The 20051-nt window shown below is 46.7% G+C and overlaps 1 protein-coding gene and 1 pseudogene across 3 annotated transcripts in view; both read right to left on the bottom strand.

Moving 5' to 3' along the window:
• The window catches only part of RASA3 (RAS p21 protein activator 3), a 114162-nt gene that overhangs the window by 52471 nt on the left and 41640 nt on the right, over positions 1-20051 (bottom strand). For all 3 annotated transcript variants that reach the window (XM_053564135.1, XM_053564133.1, XM_053564136.1), the window contains exon 3: positions 12564-12667. In XM_053564135.1, coding sequence (XP_053420110.1) covers positions 12564-12667 — 104 coding nt within the window. The remainder of the gene's footprint in view (positions 1-12563; positions 12668-20051) is intronic.
• Positions 13781-13878, bottom strand: LOC128567152 (uncharacterized; annotated as a pseudogene).

Genomic DNA, 20051 nt, shown 5'->3' with positions numbered 1-20051 from the left:
TACATCATGCACCTCCCATGCTGTAGAGCAGCCATGGAAAGACTACAGGAAACCCCCCTTTCCTAGCAAGGAACAGTGCAGTGACCCTGGCTCACCAGGCCAAGGCCAGGCGATTTCACCTGGAGGTGGGTGCAGCTCACACACACCATGGTTGGTGTGAATGACTACGGCAACGTCTGCCCGGTGCCAGCCACACAACTGTCCAGGGCAGAGCTGCGCAGCTGCCACATTGGATGCCACACTGTGAGCACCCAGCCTGGAAGTGGGACAGCAGGCATGGTATAGCCCAGAGGTGAGACAGCAGGCGTGGTATAGCCCAGAGGTGGGACAGCAGGCATGGTGTAGCCCAGAGGTGGGACAGCAGGTGTGGCACAGGTGGCAGGACGAGTGCCCTGGAACTCAGAGAGAAGCTGCATTCCACGGGGGAGCTCCCTCGTCCAGCCTGGCAGTGACAGCCACACATGGACTCGAGGCATCTGTGTGATCTCCACCCTGTTAGGTCTCATTCCCTGGACATTCTCCAGCCACTAGAGAGTGAGGAAAGGGCCCTCTTGCTGCTCAGCCCTCACAAAGCCACCTCCTTCCACCAATGAGAATGTGATTTTTGAGTCTTGTAGGAATAAAGTCTCATGAAACCAAAAATCTTAAAATTGAGAGGCAACATATTCTAGTACAAAGGGATAAAGAAACCTTCGGACACCATGGTTATTCACAGGGCTCTGCAGGACAGGCGGGTGCTTTGGAAATCTGAAATTTAAGTAACTGCAATGTTACTGTTTCTTCACAATTTTAGGAGCTGAAATTGGGCCAGGTAGTGCCACATACCTAGCATTAATGTGAATCCAGTAACTTAAACATCACTGTTGGTCTTTATTTTTGAAGTACCTCAATTAATTTTTAAATACACGTAGGTAATACACTAACAGAATAAAATTCTAAACATCCAAGCATATAAGATACAGACAAGAATGAGTCTCTCTCTCTTTCGCCACCTCATTCCTCGGGTGGGGTCACCTCTGTTATCAGCTGCCACTCCTTCCTTCCAGAGGTTACCACATTCAAGATGTTTCTAAATGCTGTTCTGTGAGAAAACCTGATCTAAAACCCACATTGTAACCCTAAATTTCTTTGCTGTGTCATAATCTAAAAAGCTGTTTCAACCTATTTGAGTGATATCAGCAAACACCCAGGCCAGGCCTTCTCGCACCTCCAGCATCCTCACCACAAAGGCCCAACCTGCCTCCCTCCTCCCTGTTAGGACACGTTTAGAAAAGAGAAGAAGGGAAACAGAGTAACCACCCAGGCGCAACTATGCAGCAAAGGTACCTGATCTGGGTCCTGGCCAGAGCAATGGGTCAAGAAAAAGAAACAAAGAGTACATACAGTGGAAAGAATGAAACAAAAGCCTTTAGTCATAAAAAATCTGCCAAAAGAAAAAAAAAGCTGTAAGAAAAGCTAAGAGACTGTGGTCCCCCTACTAACCTTCCTTCTATCGACCCTCCCCCCTCTCTTCCCCTCTCCCTCCCCTTCCCTCCTTCATCCTAGGCTATAGTTGTGTTTCATTTTTCATATGCAAGTGTGAGTGATTATAAATTGTTTTCACAGTAGTACTGAGTACATTGGATATTTTTTTTCCATTCCTGAGATACTTTACTAAGAAGAATATTTTCCAGCTCCATCCATATAAACATAAAAGAGGTAAAGTCTCCATTTTTTTTAATGCTGCATAGTATTCCATGGTATACATATACTACAATTTGTTAATCCATTCATGGGTCAATGGGCACTTAGAACACAAATGCCTTAATGCTGTAATTGGGTAAATGAGGTGAAGGCTATGTTGATTGGTAGGATGTAAGCACTCCAATGTGTACAAATAATCAACACATTGAATCCCATAATGGCATAAACGTATTTATGATCTATGTACAAATGATTTAATAAAAAAAAAAAGCTAAGAGACTGATTGGTGTGTTCAGCAAGACCACAAAACACAGTCAATATATCAAAATCAACTGTATTTGCACATACAAGCAATGACAATGGAAACTAAAATTAAAGAAAGTACTATTCAACAAATTCCACTTTTACAGTTTGTGCTCCTTTAAAAACACAAAAGATAAAGGAATAATTTTTTTTTAATGTGCACAATGTATATGCTGAAAACACATCACAAAACTGATAAAAGAGATTAAAGGCCTAAGCACATGGGAAGACATGCTGTACACAGGTCAGAAGACTCAATTTCATTAGGGTGTTCACTCACCCCCAAGTTACCTATAGATCAATGCAATCCCAATCAAAGTTCCTCTGAGAATGTTTTGGAAATTGAGAAGCTGATTCAAAAATATTCACAGCACAATGGCTGTCATGTAATCCCAGCACTCTGGAAGGCCAAGGCGAGAGGATCACTTGAGCTTAGGAGTTCAAGACCACCCTGAGTAAGAATGAGACCCCATCTCTGCCAAAAACAGAAAAACTAAATGGGAGTGGTGGTGGTCACCTGTAGTCCCAGCTACTTGGGAGTCTGAGGGAGGAGGATCGCTTGAGCCCAGGAGTTTGAGGTTGCTGTGACTTGTGATGATGACATTGTACTCCAGCCTGGGCAATAGAGCAAGAGTCTGTCTCAAGAAAAAAGAAAGAAAAAAAAAATACACAGCATTTCAAAGGATTTAGGCTAGCAAAACAAGTTTAAATAAGAACAAACTTGGCAATCTCACACTAAGTCACTTAAGACTTGCTATGAAGTAATAATGAACTTGAAACAGATCACAGATCCTAATACGGAACTAACGCAGTAAGCTTTCTGGAAGGAAACTGTCGGAACTTTGGGATAGGCAAAAATATCTTAGATATGACACCAAAAGTACAAATCAGAAAAACTGAAAAATTAATGAACTAGCTTTCATCAAAATTAAAAAGAAAGAAGAAAATGGAAAGCCACAAACTGAAGAGAATATTTGCAAATCATGCCTCTGACAGGCTTGTATCTAAAACTCCATGAAAAGAAAACAAACCCAAATAAAGGGCAAAAGATTTGAACAATTTACCAAAGAAAAGGCATAATGATGATCACAAAAAAAAAGAAAAGGCATAATGATGATCAAGTACATGAAAAGGTGCCCAATATCACTCTTTACCATGAACATGCACAGAAACCGTATGAGATAATACACACCTATTAGAATGGCAAGATTTAATGAAAAAACAAAAAATGATGATGTTAAGTGCTGATGAGGACACATTTCTTGAAAGAACCCAAAATGGTGCAGTTACTTGGTAATGCTGTTTGTAGTTTCCAACGAAAGTAAGCACACACCTGTGGTATGACCCAGCAATCTCACTCCTGGGTGTTTATCTAGGAGTAAGAAATTAAAATGTTCCTCAATACAAAGATCTATATACAAATGTTTATAGCTGTTTACTTATTACTGCTAAAAATTGGAAACAATCCAAATAACTACCAAGAGACAAACAGTGGGGCATCAGTGTACTGGAAGACCAGCCAACAACAAGGGGCAGTGCCTGCCAGGCGCAGCATGTGGAGGATCCTGCGGTGCAACTTGACTTGCACGACCTTCTGGAAAAGGCAGAACTGTAGAAACAGGTGCCAGGTCAGGGTCTGCCCAGGGATGGGGTCGGAGTAGGAAATTCCTTCCAGTGGGGCCCAAAAGAATGGCTGGGATGCTGAAGACATGTCTTTACTATGCTGCTGTGTCTGTGGCTGTACATGGCAAGCTCTGCTCCTAAAACAAGTGGACTTTACCACGTGTAAATTGTATTTCCATTCTGGCTTATACCCTAAGGAGTAAAGGTCTCACTGTACCTGGCTAGAGGAACAAAGCAGGGAAGACGTGGGTCATCGGAAACAGGGCCCTGGAGGAAGGTGGGGCTGAGGTGAGGTGACAAGACCACTCAAGCCCCTCTCCAGACCTACTAACTGGAGTGGGGGGCATAGGATCCCTGACCGGAGCAAACTCAACATGGGAACCACTGAATCCACCTCGACTTGCCAAGCATCTGAACAGTTTAGTCATCACAGACACAGCCCATCTGAGCTCCTGACCACTCTGAGCTGGGGCCAATCCAGCCAAAGGGAGGAAGCCACATGAGCTCGTCTAGCAGCCTCTGCCTTGAGAATACAGGAACTGCCACGTGTCCCACGTGTCAAGGCCATGCAATTAGGAGCCTTCACTTCATTACCAGCCCCTACCAGATGCACTGCTCTGCTCGAAACACCAACTACAGACAGGCCAGAGAACCAAGTGCGGCCACACCCCTCCTGTGCTGGACACTTCCCTTGCCTTCTCCACCTGCTCTGTCCTGGGAGGTTGACCTGTGGTTCTAGACCCTCGGGGTTGGCAGGATCCAGCCACTGAAGAGATTGGTGGTAGACTAGGCGGAAGGTCAGGGTCTCCCCTGCCCTCAGCACTCGAGACACCCCTCTGGTGTCAGCGTGGGTTGTTTTTCCAGGTTTCGGTAACTACCCCCGACTAGGCTGAAAGCTCCTCCTGCTGTTGGCACTGGGGACTGCACCTGTTCCCCAATACCCAGCACCGCCCGTCACTGCTGCATCTCCCGCTGGCACCTGCTGGCACAACCCTCACTCCTGGACAGAGCCTACCATCGAGGGCACATCTAGCTGTATCACAAAATACCTGCAGATAGGTGGGGCGTTCTCAAGTATGGGAGGCCATTAGGTTAGAAGCCAGGAAACAACAGGAATACAGCCCAGAGCCAGCGTGCAACGCTACTTGCTTCCATGACAGAAATGTATATTTTAGAACTTGTTTTTTCATTCCTGGTAACAACATAATTACTAGTCATAACTTCAAATTACTATAGGAGATCCAGACAGCCACTTATTTTTATGGCTTTAAAACTGATGGTAACAACATTTAAGTCCAATTGTACGCTAACACCATAATTATAAATGTACCAAGAATTGCTAAATCATGATTTTGCTGATTATCTTTAAAAATAGCAGATACCTTAAACAGAATGACTATTAAGCACCTCTTTTGATTATTCTGAGAGAAAATAACCTCAGAACCAATTTGATTTCACTTCTCTGATTAAAATGTACAAAATTTTCTATTAATTTCTTTTTTCTCAGGGGTACCACTCAAAAAATTCTCCTGTGCCTCCAAGAATTAATCAAATGCCTCTTCATTCTAGTTTATAATCCCAGCCAACTACTAAGACTTGATATCGTATCTTCATACTTATCCCATCTGTCAAATTTGGCATGTCTAATGCAGGTAAAATATTAACACCTAAGCCACACAGCTGAGATTCTGCACCCCCACTCCTTCCTTTCTAGGGCGTCCTCTCTTTCTTCCTTGAATGAATCTCTGAATGTCTCTGGTAAGAGGTGAGAACACAGCAAGGAGTGAGATAGACACAGGCCCTGCCCCCAAGGAGCTTCAGACTGTGGGACACTCCATCCCATGGACACAACAATAATAAGCAAAATAAAAACTACCAAAGGGGAAGCACACGGGGGATGTGCACACATAGCCTATCCAGGCCAGCAGAGATTGGAGGCTGCCTCCTCCAGCAGACCAGAGCCATGGAGGATGATGCAGAGCCACAGAGAATGGAGGAGGTGCCTGACCCCAAGGTGAGAGAGAGAACTGGCAGCCATTAGCTCTGGAGTTCATGCTCAGGGCAGAGGAGAGGAGGTGGGCACCCTTCCCCAGAGCCTGTCACAAAGAACTCCAAAGCTAAGCAAGCATGTGGGGGTCATCATGAGGGCAGGGAGGAGCCTGTGCAGGCTCTGAGGTGGGGGCTACGGTCATATTTGGCATTCAAAGCCATCCTATCAATGGAGATGCAGAGGTCCAGCTCTGGAGAGACCCTGAAAGTGGGCCAGTTAACCCACCTCCACACAGCAACACAACACAAAATGTTCCCCTGCAATTTTATTTCTGTACTAGGGATTTTGCTGCAGAAATTACTAATATAATTCCATTTAAAGTGAATTATCAAATGTGAGTCCCTATGTGCTCCATGCCTGTGTATTTCCTGAACATACTCTGGTTATTACCATTTAAATCACAGAAGTTTCTAAGACTGATCATTAGGCTAGACTGAACAATGGTTCCCAAAGATGTCTGGCTCCTATTCCCCAGAATGGTGATATTGGATAGTAGATGGAAGATGGTGGTGACAGTGAATGATGACAGTGTTGGGGAAGGTAGATGGCAAATAGTGGATAATGATGGTGATGGTAAATGATGATGGTGATGCTGACAGTGAAGGAGATGGTGACAGTAATGATGAATAATGACAGTGATGGTGATAATGACAGTGATGGTGATGATGATGATGGAGGTGGTGATGATGATAGTGAATGATGATTATGATGGTGATGGTGATAGTGATGGTGATGATGATGGTGATGATGATGGTGATGATGATGATGATGGTGATGATGATGGTGTTGGTGATAGTAATGGTGAATGATGACTTGATGATGACTAATAATGGTGACAGTGATGGTGAATGGCAGAGAATGATTGCGATGGTGATGGTGGATGGTCAATGGTGATGGTGGATGTTCAGCAGTGGCTGGTGAAGATGGATGGTGACTGCATCTGGTGGAGTCTGCTGTTCTTACCTACAGACATACCTTTTTCTCACACCACTGTGCCCACTCCTGTAGACAAACAGTACTTCCCACTGTGCTCTTCTCACATGTGTGCATGCACCTGAATTCCCACACTCACAGCTCTAGACACACCTCTCTTTTCACACTGCTCTAATACTATACTCATTTCTCTCCTAATGCACCAGATGTTTGTCTCCTCAGCTCACCACCTGGCAGCTATGCATCTTCAGTCAAGTGTCTTCCACTCTCTGAGGATTAATGGGAAGACTACATGACATGCTTTTAGCCCATGAACATCTGCCTGAAGCCTGGCTAATGCAGGCAGAATGGTGACCAAAGATGCCATTTTTAGCAAGAGAAAACACCCCCAGAAAAAGGGGAAAATAAAAAAGCTGAGTGAAGCAGAGGAAAGTGGTGGCAAAGGAAAGTTAGCTAGTTTACCTTTAAACCAGCCGCTGCTAAATTTCTTACCTGAGCAAATTTCCTGCTTTTCCTAGTGCCTGGCCTATTGGGGATACAGCTTATTAACACCTCTGCTGGGTCTATAAGTACTCTGAAGGAATAATGGCCACAGAGGAAGCTGTGTGCAAAGCCTAGCAAGAAACATTAACTAGGCCTCATGTTGCCTACTTAACAGTCAAAGTAAATACCCATTGTGGATATTTTTATTTGGCTGGGACAGAGATCAAGGGAACAGCTCAAGCCCTGAAATATGGGTAGGAGGGCTTATCTCCCTTATCACAGAGGAAGATCCTCTGTGGTGGTGATGAGAGGAAAATTGTTCTTTTCCACCAATTCTTCAGAGGGGACTGATGCCAGTGGCATTTTACCCTGCAGTGAACTAATGGAGATTAACACCTTCATAGGAATCTGTGTGCGTGACTACAGACAGGAGGCTGCCTCCACACAAGGCTCAGGTTCAGGATTTCTCAAGGCTGCTCAGACCCTTAAAGTTAATGATTATAGAAACAATAGGCACTGATATGCTTGCTCAGAGAAACTGCTGGCATCTTTGTTCCCTTCTTCAGCTTACCCTCTGGGCTAATGAGCAAAGAGCCTTCAATAAAAGCTGAGTGGAACTGATACTTGGAGCCACTGTCAGAACCCCACAAACAGGCAGTGGTCCCCTGTGCTCCCACCTTTGAAAATTCTATTCTTTGTGTCTTGTTTCCTTTTCTCTAGTAGTTTCTAATTTTATATTTCATGAGTTGGTTGCCACCAGATCCATAAATCCTAATGGACCCTATCCCTGGGGTGGGACCCTGGAAGCTTATGTAAGCATTTGGTACATGTTGTTTTCCTTCTAACTATAAGAATCACCAGAGGAACCTAATGAAACTATAGGATTCTAGTCTCAACCCTTGGAGAGCCTCTGGCCACAGGCTTGAATGAAGTCCTGGGTACCTGCATTTTAACACACTCCCCAGAGCATTGAATGACTGCATTGAACTCATTGCTGGAGGTCTGGTCAGACTTCAAAAACTGAGATGCTAAATTTATTTTAAAGGCTTCTCATGTTACAAGAGGATGCACAGGCAGACAGTCAGGTGGAGGCTGTGCCCACATAGTAAACATGTGTGAATGGCTCTGCACGTGTGTCAATGTACATGCTGGCATATTTATGAGACAGAGAAAGGCCATCATGGAAGTTGAGAGGTCAAGTCCAGAAGGCTATGAGTGAGATTATCAAAGGTCCTGAACACTACCCCAGGGAGTATAGATTTCCTTCTTAAATCAGGTGGTGGGGCCTCAAACTTGGAAATTTCATTTTTTTGTATAAATCAGACTCTACAGTGAAAGGATTTCTTCAAATAGGAGATGATCTATAAATGGCTCAACTTTTAAAAATGGAATAGATATACGAGATCTGAAAATTAAGATCACAAACTCAGACTAGAAAAAATTCTACATACCTCATTGCTGAATATCAAGTACTCCCCTTGGGAAGCTATGCACCCATGCCAGCACCTAGTCCACCCTTCAAAGCAATTTTACAACTCTTTTTCTGAAATGGTCATCAGAGCTGCCTCCCTATGAGGTTTGACAATTAAGTTCTCAAACTTGCCACTGTGCACTTATGTTGGCAGCACTGTATAAACAACTCAGTAAGGTTTCATAACTTTGGTATATCAACGTCTTACACCTATGTTCCTGTCAACACATGGAGGTGTCTTGTTGAGCAGCATCCATTACTATTGCATGTTTTATGTGCCGTGTAACAATAGCTGGGCTGCACAGAGGCTGCTCTGGAGAAGTCTGGGTCAAACGCCCCACAAGGGAGCAGGTGCCAGGGAGGTGAACATTGGTTGAAATGCAGTCAGCCAGACATAGTTGCACTTCCCAAATGGCTAAATGTCCAAATTGCCTTTGCATACAGCCCCCCCAGGAAAGAGTAATGCTACCAACACTATAACCTCAGGCTTGAATAACTACCATTGTTTCCACCTTTGGCTTTTTGATTTCTATTTTTAGTAACACAGTGAACATGAATAGGGTCTTCCTGGGCCAGTTGTACACTTATTTGGTTAAGAAACACCAGAAGCTCTCAATGTGGAAAACATTAAAAAAAAAAAAAAAAGTCCTTGATTTAGAATTGGCCATGGACAGGGCAAGGTGTCCTGAGTTCCTAATACCAGTAAATCATATTTTAGGAAACAGATTAGCCTTCTTATCCTGAATGATTTCCAACAAATAATTCAGCTAAGAGAGCAAAACACTTCTCAGAACTATGTTTTCAGCATATTTTACAGCTTAAAACTTTGAAGCAGTGCTCTGAAATCAGGGGCTATGTCCTTTTCACAAATCCCAGGACCCACCCTCAATGAGCAGGATGCTATGGGTAACCAGCATGGCTGACTCAGGCTCCATAGGCTGCCTTGAAATGTGAGCACAAGGAACCTCCTTAAAATTACAACTTCAAGTTTAAAAATACAACCTAAATCCCAAGTTTCACAAACAAAGGTCTGCTCAGACACTTCAGCTATCCTTTAGAATAAGCTGATTCAAAGTACATTTCAGCTGTCTTCATTTTTAGTAATTCTATCAAATCATATTGAGTTCAAAATACACCAATGGAGACTATTTTGAGGGAAAATACAGTTTTGTTGTGTGTCACATAGTATGAAGCATTATGAACTCATAATTCATAAGTGCAGAGACACATGCTAGGATTTTATTTTTAAACATTTCACATTCTTTGGTATGTCTGTCGTGTATAGAGTGTTTCTCAAGGTTAGTGGGAGGTCTCATTTCTTTAGTTTTGGCCTTTTACTCTTCCTTAAATAGACTTTTTTTTTTAAGTAAGTTTTTTTTTTTAAGTTTCTGTTAAATTTTATTTTAGAACTGCTATCACACATTCAGCAAACCTTAGTGTGTGGGGTCGCTTCTCCACCAAGCTGCTCATCTACACACAGAGGTACTCAGAAGGGCCACATGAGGCTGTCCATAAGCACAGCAGGCAACATAGTGGCCACCTGACCCACGCTGACAGTAGCTACAATTTCCACCTGGGACGGCAGGAGAAAGGTTCGCTGAGGTCCTCCCCCTTCAAGTCTCCAGGGACAGGGATCCATAAGCTCTGTTGTGTTTCATTCTCCCCAGAAATCCCCATAAAATGCTAACAACTCTGAGAGAGAATCCTGAAAACTTCAGGGAGCATGTCACACCACAAAGAGCACATGTACAACTCAGAAATCAGCCCTCAAAACCTCAGGGAGCATCACACACTTCAGAGAGCATCACACACACCTCAGAGAGCACCACACACACCTCGGACAGACCACCCCACACCTCAGCAAGCACCACACATCTCAGAGAGCATCCCACACATGTCAGAGAGCACTACACACATCTCAGAAAGTCCATCACATACCTCAGAGAGCACCACAAACTTCGGAGATAGCACCACTCACCTCGGAGAGAGTACCACACACCTCAGAGAGTATCACACACCTCAGAGAGCATCACACACCTCAGAGAGCACCACATACCTCAGGGAGCATCACACTTACCTCAGAGAGCATCGCACACCTCAGAGAGCATCACACTCACCTCAGAGAGCACTGTACACTTCAGAGAGAGCACCACACACCTCAGAGAGCACTGCACACTAGAGGGTTCCCACCTGTGGAGACTGAGGTTCTGAGCAATGGATGCTCATGGCCCTGCACCACTGAGTGCAGGGAAGTGCTGGCCCTGTGTGACAATGCCATCCATACCCACTGTCTACTGGACTCAGGCCCTGACCATATCCCTGGCTCTTAGGCCACTAAGGAGGAGACTACTGTCAAGTCTCACCACACCTTTGATGGAGACACATTTCAAATAGAAAGGTAAACAACAGAGGTTAGGGTTGACACTGAAAGTCATGCATTAAAGGGAAGGCAAGCAGCCCAGTAGGGACTCAGAGAGAGTGTCACTGCCCGTGCCCCTCAGGCCCTTCCTGGCTGTGCATCTGTGTTGTGTGGAAGGGCTAGAGCTGAATGGCCAGAAACATGGCAGGTGAGCAGCAAGGCACAATGAGCTCAGGTGTGACTTGTGAGGAGTAAGTGTGAGGCGAGTGTGAGGTTAGAGTGAAAAGTTAGGCAAGGGTGAAAAGTGAGCATGAAGTGACTGTTAGGCATGTGTGAGGAGTAAGTATGAGGCAGATATGAAGAGCAGGTGTGAAGAGCAAGGTAAGCACTGTGAGGTGGGTATAAAAAGTAAGGCAAGTGTGAGAAGTGAGTGTGAGCCAATTGCAAAGCAGGTATCAGCAATGTGTTTAAGCATGATGTGCATGTGAGCCAGATGTGAGGCAGGCATCAGGAGTGAGTGTGAGGTGCATGTGAGGTGAATGTGAGACAGGTGCTCCTGCAACCAACACCTCTCTCTCGTCAGCCTCCTGCACCCCACCGGAAACCTTTGCTGAGGCATCTGGCTGCTTCTGGCCCAGCCATGGGTGTGTCCTCTCATGGGGAACAATGTCCCTCCTCTTCTTCCTGATCCTCAAGAGAACGTCGTCGTGAGGGGATTCCAGCAGCCACAGGGGTTAAGGAGCTTCTGCTATTGCAGAGTCTGGCACAGCTATGATGGCCCAGGTAGCAGAAGCCTCCATCCCCCAGGTGACTCCTCTGGTCCCTGGGTCTGTATCATTCTCCTGGGCAGGGGACTCTGGCCCTGCACAGCCCTGCTCTCCCCTTGTTCTTGAGCAAGTCACAGCAGGGATGTGGCCAATAGGCCAGCCTCGTGCCTGGTCCATGAGATCCACTCAAAGTGGGGTCCTCTGCTGTGTCTAAAAACAGCAGCCCCCAGCGGCATCTGAAGTCGGCTCCTCGAGATGGCACCACAGGTGGCTTAGATGACACAGCCACAACCTGAGCGCCAAGTGAACCTGCCCCGCAAAGACCCCTGCCTCTACCCCTCACACATCATCTTTCTGAGAAAGGGGAGGTATTTCCACCCTCTTAACACAGGAGGAAAACTAAGGCTCAGACAGCAGCAGCTCAGCAGGACTCTGGTGTAGGCCTGCCTGGTCCCCAATCCCCTAGCCCTTCCCTTGTCCACATCATGATTCCTAGAGACAGGAATCTAGGGAGAGCAGCTTGGTCACGAGGAGAGAGGGGCTGAATGTACCACAAAGGTCCCCCCAGGAGACAGGCCTAGTGAGCCTGGGAAGCACGTTCTGCTTATGTGAGCATTTGCTGTGAAGCTCATCAGCACTGATGGACTCGGTGGCCACTGGGGCAGGAGACACGGACCAAGCCCATTCTGGCTGCCATGCCAGGTGCAGGCACAACCAACTCCTGAGGGCTGTGGCATCTACACAATGCCTCCATGGGGCTTCAGACTGAAATGCGAATATTTCCCTCTGACCTAGCCCATGGCAGGAGGTTGGGGGGAGACTCCACCTGTGGCAGGATAAGATACTGCAGAAGTGGCAGAAAGGGAAGAAAATCCCCATTCAAGTACCTACCTATGATGGAATCCCTCCGGAAGACATCTCTATCGAAAATGTAGAATGATAGGTGACGGAAGCTCCGAGGAATCTCACAGTAGAAGTCTTCTCCATAGAAGGGGCTGAACAGATAAAAGCATGTTAGAGTGCAGGCCACTGGTACACATGTGATCTTGTTTTTACACACGCCATAAAAACACTGCATGACGGTTCATGTGTGAGACATGAAATTGCAGCTCCTCAATTAGGGTAAAAATGGACTTTCCAGCAAGCAGACCATGAAACACCTTCATAAACATGCCACTCACAGGCCTTGGGGTGAACAAATGAGTTTCTATAGTTGATGTGGTTGGCAGCTTTAAGAAAACCAGAGACCTCAACGTCAATGTGGCCATTAACAAAACAGTTTCCATTGTATAGTATGTGTTCAAGTTTAGCACAAACACTCCAGGACAATCACAATGTTTTGAAGGTGACTAGTTTGGGGTAGGTAATGACTTACTTTGTGCACTGTAAGTAAATCTTGGTTTTCCAGTTTCACACATTGCTGTTTTCCCCCAGAAATCTGGTGCAAAATCCTCACTGAGCTGCCATCCTTGCTTCCCACAGATTGAGGACCCCGCCACGGCTTACCCTGTGTGTGTAGCCCACAGCTCATTCTACCCATGTGTGAGTCACCCACAAAAGCAACAGCAACACAGAGACTTAAAATAAAACTGCAAACCCTAATCAAGAGGCAAAATAACCGTGGGCTTTGTCATCAAACAAACTTTAGTATTGTTCTTGGCAACACAGGCCGGGATAGGGAGTGCTGGTTCATGCCAAAAATGACACCACACCGGGTTTGGTTAGCTATTTAGGAAATTGAATGATGACTACAATTTATACACACATACAACTAATGTGAAATTTGGTGTAATTCTATTTTCATGCACATTTATAGCTAAGGTCCAAAACAGGAAACAAGTAATTTATTCATGGGGAAACTGAAGCAGCAATCACATTTGGTTAGACGGCAACAGGAAGGTAAATGGAGCTGGGACAAGAAGTGTCTCCAGCCAAGCGATGGCTGTGAACCCTGACTTCAACCACATATAAGGCTTAACTCGAATGGGGCACACACCTAAATGTAAGGCTGAACCTATAAGCCCCCTAGAAGAAAACATAGGAACAAATCTGTAACCTGGAGTTGGGTAAAGATTTCTTATACATGAAATCAAATCAACCAAAAGCACAACTGCTAAAAGAAAAAAATTAGTAAATCAGACCATCAAAAGTAAACTGATAAGAACAGATACTACACTTGATCTTAGCCAAAAGGCCAAGAAGCAATGACCATCAAAATTAAAAACATTTAAAACCTTTATGCTTTAAAAGGAATCATTAAAAAATGAAAACACAGACTGCGGAAAAAAATTGAAAATCAGTTATCTTGATAAAGGATTTGTATCCAGAATATATGTAGGAAGAACTCTAGCAACTCAATAATAAGATGACAATTCAATTTTAAAATGGGCAAAAGATTTTAATAGATATATCACCAAGAAGACAAATGGCCAACAAGTATATGGAAAATGCCACTGGGAAATGCAAATTAAACCAGGAGATGCAGATGATACAAGACCTCAGTCTGGGGCAACCCCTGCTGCCACTTGGGCTGTGGAAGGGACAGAGCAGGGAGCCCACACCACACTCACCTATGCCTCCTCAGACCAGCTCCATGGTAGCCAACTGTCATTTGGATCTCACTGGTTTCATAATTTTTATAATTTGCTCAAATAGGTGGTAAAGTTTAGAAAACCATTTCTTTGTAATGACAACAAAATCTTCAAAGGGAGACCTAAAATGCTTAAAGAGTTTTGAGCACTTTGGATATTGAGAAGTCTTCATTTAAATGCAAAAAGGAACACCATTTTATCTTTCAATGAAGGCAGAATATCTACAGACTTCCAAGTAAGTGTCCTAGTTTAACACCTTTAGCTAGGCACAATGGCATGTACCTGCAGTCCTAGCTACTCAAGAGCTGGAGGCTGCAGAAAGCTGCTGTCCCACCTATAAATAGTCAGCCACTGCACTCCAGCCTGGTGAGACCTCAGTCTCTAGAAAAAAAACAAACACTTATTAGAAAATCACATTTCTCTTACACATACTCTCTCTTTACTCAGATGAGCCTTTCCTGGACCCACCTGCATCTGCATGTCCCCCTGCACACCACCAGCATCTGATGTTAACAGACCTCCCAGGAGAAACTGCCCTGGTCTCTCAGAGACTCAGAGAGTGGAAATGTGTATGTACGTGTGTGTGGGAAAGCCTGTGTGTGTGCCCATGCCCACACACATACAAAGACAAAGCCCAATGTGCACATGCCTCTCACCCTCACAGGACCCTGCCCGTATAAAACCACAGGTGCTGTGAGATGAACGGCTCACAGAATAGGACTCCCACGTTCAGATTCACGTACAGTCCCAGGCAGAGCTCACTAGCGTCAGTCTGGATGGGGAAGACCTCATTCCTGGCGCCTAGGAAAAACTACCCCCAACCTTTAAACCCAAACCCAAAAAAGGGAACATGAGCAAGCATCAGCACCCACAATAAGACCCCAGTGCTGAGGTACTGACCTCTAAGAACCACCAAAAGCTGCTACACATTAATTAAAGAGGGGCTCACATTAATACTTAATAATAATTCATAGGACATTTGAGCTATATTAAAAAACATGAAATGGCCTCTACTGCCACGTCAACTCTCAGGGGTATTAGTACTGAAGTGATGACACAGCTGTGGCACATGAATGTGTCCAAAACCAGCCTCAGGTCTCCACAGCTTGGTCTTTCTGCGTTGGCTTCTGAGGGAGCTCAGAGAAGCAAGGGCCCAAAGCCCCTGCCACAGGCCTGGCCTCCCGAGGTACACTCCCACATCTGAGGAACCTGCCCATAACTGCGCAACTTGGAGGTTCAGCTGTGGGAAAGGGAAACCACATGTTCACGGGGACAAACTTTGGAACCAGTTACCAGAGACCCAAGACATGCACGAGCAGAGTGGTCCAAGCAGGTGTGCAGTACCCTTCCAGATGCAGATTTGCTATGAAGGTGCAATGGTTTTGGAGCTACCCAAGGCCTGGAGGTGTCACTTGGTCACCTGCCCAGTGAGACAGCATCATGCTGCCTCCCTCCTTGGGTCCCCACTACACACGCTTAGGACCCCACAGTCCATGCCAGCCTCACCCAGAGGATGTCAGTGGGGGAAATAAGAGCAGGTTCAACTGCATGTTTGTGCACTGTGTATACAATGTGTGGGCAATGTGTGCTCTGCATGTACAGCAGGTGAGCTATGTGTGCTGCATGTACTTGTGTGTGTACATGTGTGATGTGCGTACAGCATGTATAACATGTGCAACGTGTGCAATGTGTGCACTATGTGTGCAACATGTGCGATGTGTGCATTGTGTGTATAACACGTGAGCTGCAGTAGGGTGACAGCAGCAAGCATAGATAGCACACACACTGCACACAGGGCACTCAGTCCTTACAACACATTGTCACCACCACCACCCCCAAAGAACAGGGATGGACACCGAGGCACCAAAGGGCTAAGTGGTGGCCCAGGCCATACACAGGTGGCAAGAGTCTGCTCAGCTCTGCCTCAGGCCTCCTCCTGGACAGAGGCAGCTGCTAACTGGGCAGCACTGCCCTTGGCTCTCAGGGGGTCAGCCCCAGTGACCCTGCTTCAACTACCAGGGTCCCTTTGGGCCAGTTGGCCCCTTTCGGTCTCTCCAGATGAGTGTTTCAGGGGATACAAGCCTGCCCCACCAGGAAACATTCCTGGGATCAGAGTCCCACTGTCCCTGCCAAGCTTCCTGATGGGGACTTAGGAAAGCTTGGCACAGTGTCTGGATAGCAAGGGACTGCTTGGGGCCAGAGAGGGGCCAGCCATAGTCAGATGCTGTCCTTCCTGCCGAGCTCTTCACCATGCCTGGGCTCACCAGCAGGTGCCCACAGCCCTACTCAGGGCCAGGACAAGCAGGCCACCCTAAAACACAAACGTCTGTCAACCAAATTAGTACTGTGACTCAGATCATTGGTTTAAGGGATGCTCTATTGCCATAAATTACCTTTAAATTGAGAAAGGACTAAGTCTAGTCTTCTGTGGGGGTTTCATGGAGTTCTCATGTTTTCTCGTAGTGTCCTCTTCCTGCTATTTTTATCTCTTTGTGTTGAATGGGTTTCTAGTTCACTATGCATTTTAGATGTCTTGGCTTCCCTAGAAGGGTGTGAGCACCACCTGAAAGCTCACTGGATCTTCCATGAGTCCAGCAGCCTCCACCTGAAGCCTCCCTGGCCCCAGCAATGAGCAGCATCCTGGAGAGAAGTGCCCAGCATGGAGCCCTCTGGCCATGCAGCCCCAGGGGCTTGAGGTGCTCTAGGACTGTCCACGAGCCCATCCGTGAGACACAAGATGCTGCCTCCCAGCCTCCACCATAGAATTCCTCAAAAACAGCTTCAGAAACCTTATCCCTGCACTGGAGGGAGGGACCAGCACCCCACCTCTGGCTCCCAGTGGGATTCTGTCCAGAACTCGTTGGCAACTTGAGTTGGGTCCTTGGGACCACCAGGCATGCCTCTCCTCCTCTGAATGGACACTTCATAATTAATCACATTTCCATTTTCTGCATTAACAGCTGAGAATCTTGGAGCCACAGTTGTGGCCCAAACACAGGCAGTAGGTGAGCGTTTGGCTGCTCATCTTAGACATCCTTTTTTCTAGTGGTTCCAATTTCCTGGTGGGTTTTTTGTTTGTGTGTGTGCATTTATCAGTGGGAAAGTTAATTTTTTTTTTCAGATTAATATGAGGGTACAAATGATTAGGTTACAATGTTTACATTTGTTAAGTAAGTTCCCTGTTACAATTGTGTCCTGCCCCCAGGAGGTGTGCCACATACCCCTATATCGTGCCCATTAGGTAGAAGTACACAAATCCATTTACCTGTTTTATTAATGCTTTTTCTCCTTATTCCATATAGTTTTTTTATATTTTAATGTTAAACTTGAATTTAAACCAATAAAATCATTATTTAACCTGAGTCATTGAGAATTTTTAGGAAATGCATGTCAGCAGGTGCACAGCTGGGTCACCCTGCCTCCTCCAGGGCATCACAGGAACCATGCAGCCTCAGCTGAACATCATTCTTGTTGCCGTTATGATGTCAACACTTCAGCCACGCCAGGATGTGAGGCTCACTGTTGGTGCCGTGCACACCTCACCTTGGGATGGCTTTCCTTGGCTCCCTCCTGCCCCACCTACACTGTGCCCTCCACAGTGGCCACTAGCCAACGTGGCTGTTTGAGTCTAAAGTAATTAAAATTAATTTATGTGTAGAATCCAGTTCCTTAGTTGCTCAATAGCCGTTTGTGACCTATGGACACCACACGGGACAGAACACTGAATAGAGACCATTTCCAGTTCTGCAGAAAGCTCTGTTGGGCTTTGCTGGTTCCAGGGCCTGGGGATTATGTCCATTCAAGAGTCCGGACCCAAGTCTAGATACCATCAGACCAGCACCCAGACATCCTTACCAGCCCAACAAGCACTCCTTCCCACCTCCCGCCCCACTCAGAGGACTGGCCTAAGGGCACTGGATGACGCTGACCTGCAGTTTCCAGTTCCAGGCCGGTGCAGTGGGCAGGGTTGCAAACCAGCAACTGTAGAAACTGGGTCCTGTCCTCTCAAGGCACTGGACCATTTTTCCTGAGCCCAAAAGTTCTCTGAAACACCCCAGTAAGAACATAAAATCCTTCGCTGAGATGGAGCAGGAAGTGGGAGTTAACAGCCTCTCTAAGCCCCTTAAAACCGAGTCTTAACCACACTGGCCTAACAGTGGAACCCTGAAGATTGTGCAGTAGGTTGTCCCCAGTCTGAGCCCCTAGTAAAATCCACATGGACCAGCGGGACTTCAGGCCCCCACTGGAAAGGCTCTGGAAGCACAGAAAAGTAAAAATTAATGACAAAAGTCCCCGAAGCCTGAACCAGGAGAGCACAAATGTCCACACAGCCCTTGTCCCAGGGGAAGGCCCCACACCCAAGGTGGAAGCTTCAGAGCAGAGGCCAGCGTCTCAGTGAGGCCTTGTGAAGCATGAGTCTCCTCTCTCAGCCTCACGAAAACACCACCCTCATAGGGCACAGCCCTGGGGTTGCAGAGATACTCAGCTGGCCTGCAGGCTGAAGCCTCAGACTGCCAGGTGCTTCCCACAGGACAGGCCCACCCACCAAGGACTGGGTCAGGGACTGCCTCTACTCTGCTGCGAGCAAAGCAGGAGATACCCACCAGGGCACACCCTGCCTGCCCCCAACACCTTCCACAGCTCCTGCAAGGTGAGAACACTAGACCCAGAAACTGCAACCAGATCAAAGGCTTCTTCTATCCTCAGTAGACACTCAAGCTTCCCATGCCCCTGCCAGACTCTGGGTATAGCAGCAAATGAAACAAAGGATACAGCACTAGGGGAGAGTGCAGGCCTCCTAGAGAGCTGGGCAAGGAGGTCCAGGCAGGGGATGGCAAGGGCAAGAGCCCTAGGAACACAGGCTTGTGCATAGCAAGGCTCAGGAGGGGGAGGCCAAGTGGTTGGGTGGAGGGAGACAGCAAGAACAGAGTTCAGGGCAGTGGAAGCCCATTGAGGAGCATCAGGTCACCTGAGCCACAAATGGTGTAGACTTTCCCTAAACCCAAAGTAGAGATGCAGCCCTGAGATGGCCAGGGGCTAAGCAGGTCATGGGGAGCCTGATCTAGAAGGACAGACCTGACCCAGCTCTGTCTCTGTCAACAGCAAGCTAGGACAGCAATCAAGAGGGCAGCTTGAGTGTGACGTAATTCTCACACCAAGGCCAACCAAGGCCACACACAGCGCAGGGCTGTCCCCACCTTCTGGGCTGGATCAGCAACAACGGGTGGGGGCTGGTGCCGTTTTACTGAGGTGCTGAGACAGTGTCCAGGACTTGGAGAGCAGGGCCACCCTCAAGACCACTTCGGCCACGTCCACTGCCTCAGCGGGACAGTGCCCTTGAGTACTGTCACATGGAGCCCAGAAGGCTTCCCAAGACCTTGCAGAGAAACTACTCACTTGCAAACACTTGCATTTTTTTCATTTTCCCAACGGCAAATATTTCTAGGAAATGCCACAGAAATGGAAGGTCACAGCAAGTCCCCACAATCTCCCTTGGCCAGGGCCCCACCTCGGCCTTGGGCCACTGTCCCCACATGCAGTGCTTTAGCTGTTCCAGTACTTCCCGTGGGTCTGCAAATTAGAGCTGCCCTGGAGGTGCTGGGCCAGAGCCTGGATGTCTGCACTGGCTGTAAAACCTGCCTCGTTCCTTAAATCACCCCATTATGACAGATGGCCAGGCTCTCCTAGAGCATTTCTGGTAAATAGCACCATGGCTTCAGTCCCCACCAGCAGAACAAGGCACACTCTGCCTGGGGCTTCTCTGCCCTATAGGAGATACCTCTGCATC

This window comes from Nycticebus coucang, chromosome 15 (genome assembly GCF_027406575.1).
Source record: "Nycticebus coucang isolate mNycCou1 chromosome 15, mNycCou1.pri, whole genome shotgun sequence".
Taxonomy (NCBI): Eukaryota; Metazoa; Chordata; class Mammalia; order Primates; family Lorisidae; genus Nycticebus; species Nycticebus coucang.
The sequence above is the reverse complement of the archived record's forward strand: the minus strand, read 5'-3'. Positions and strand labels throughout refer to the sequence as shown.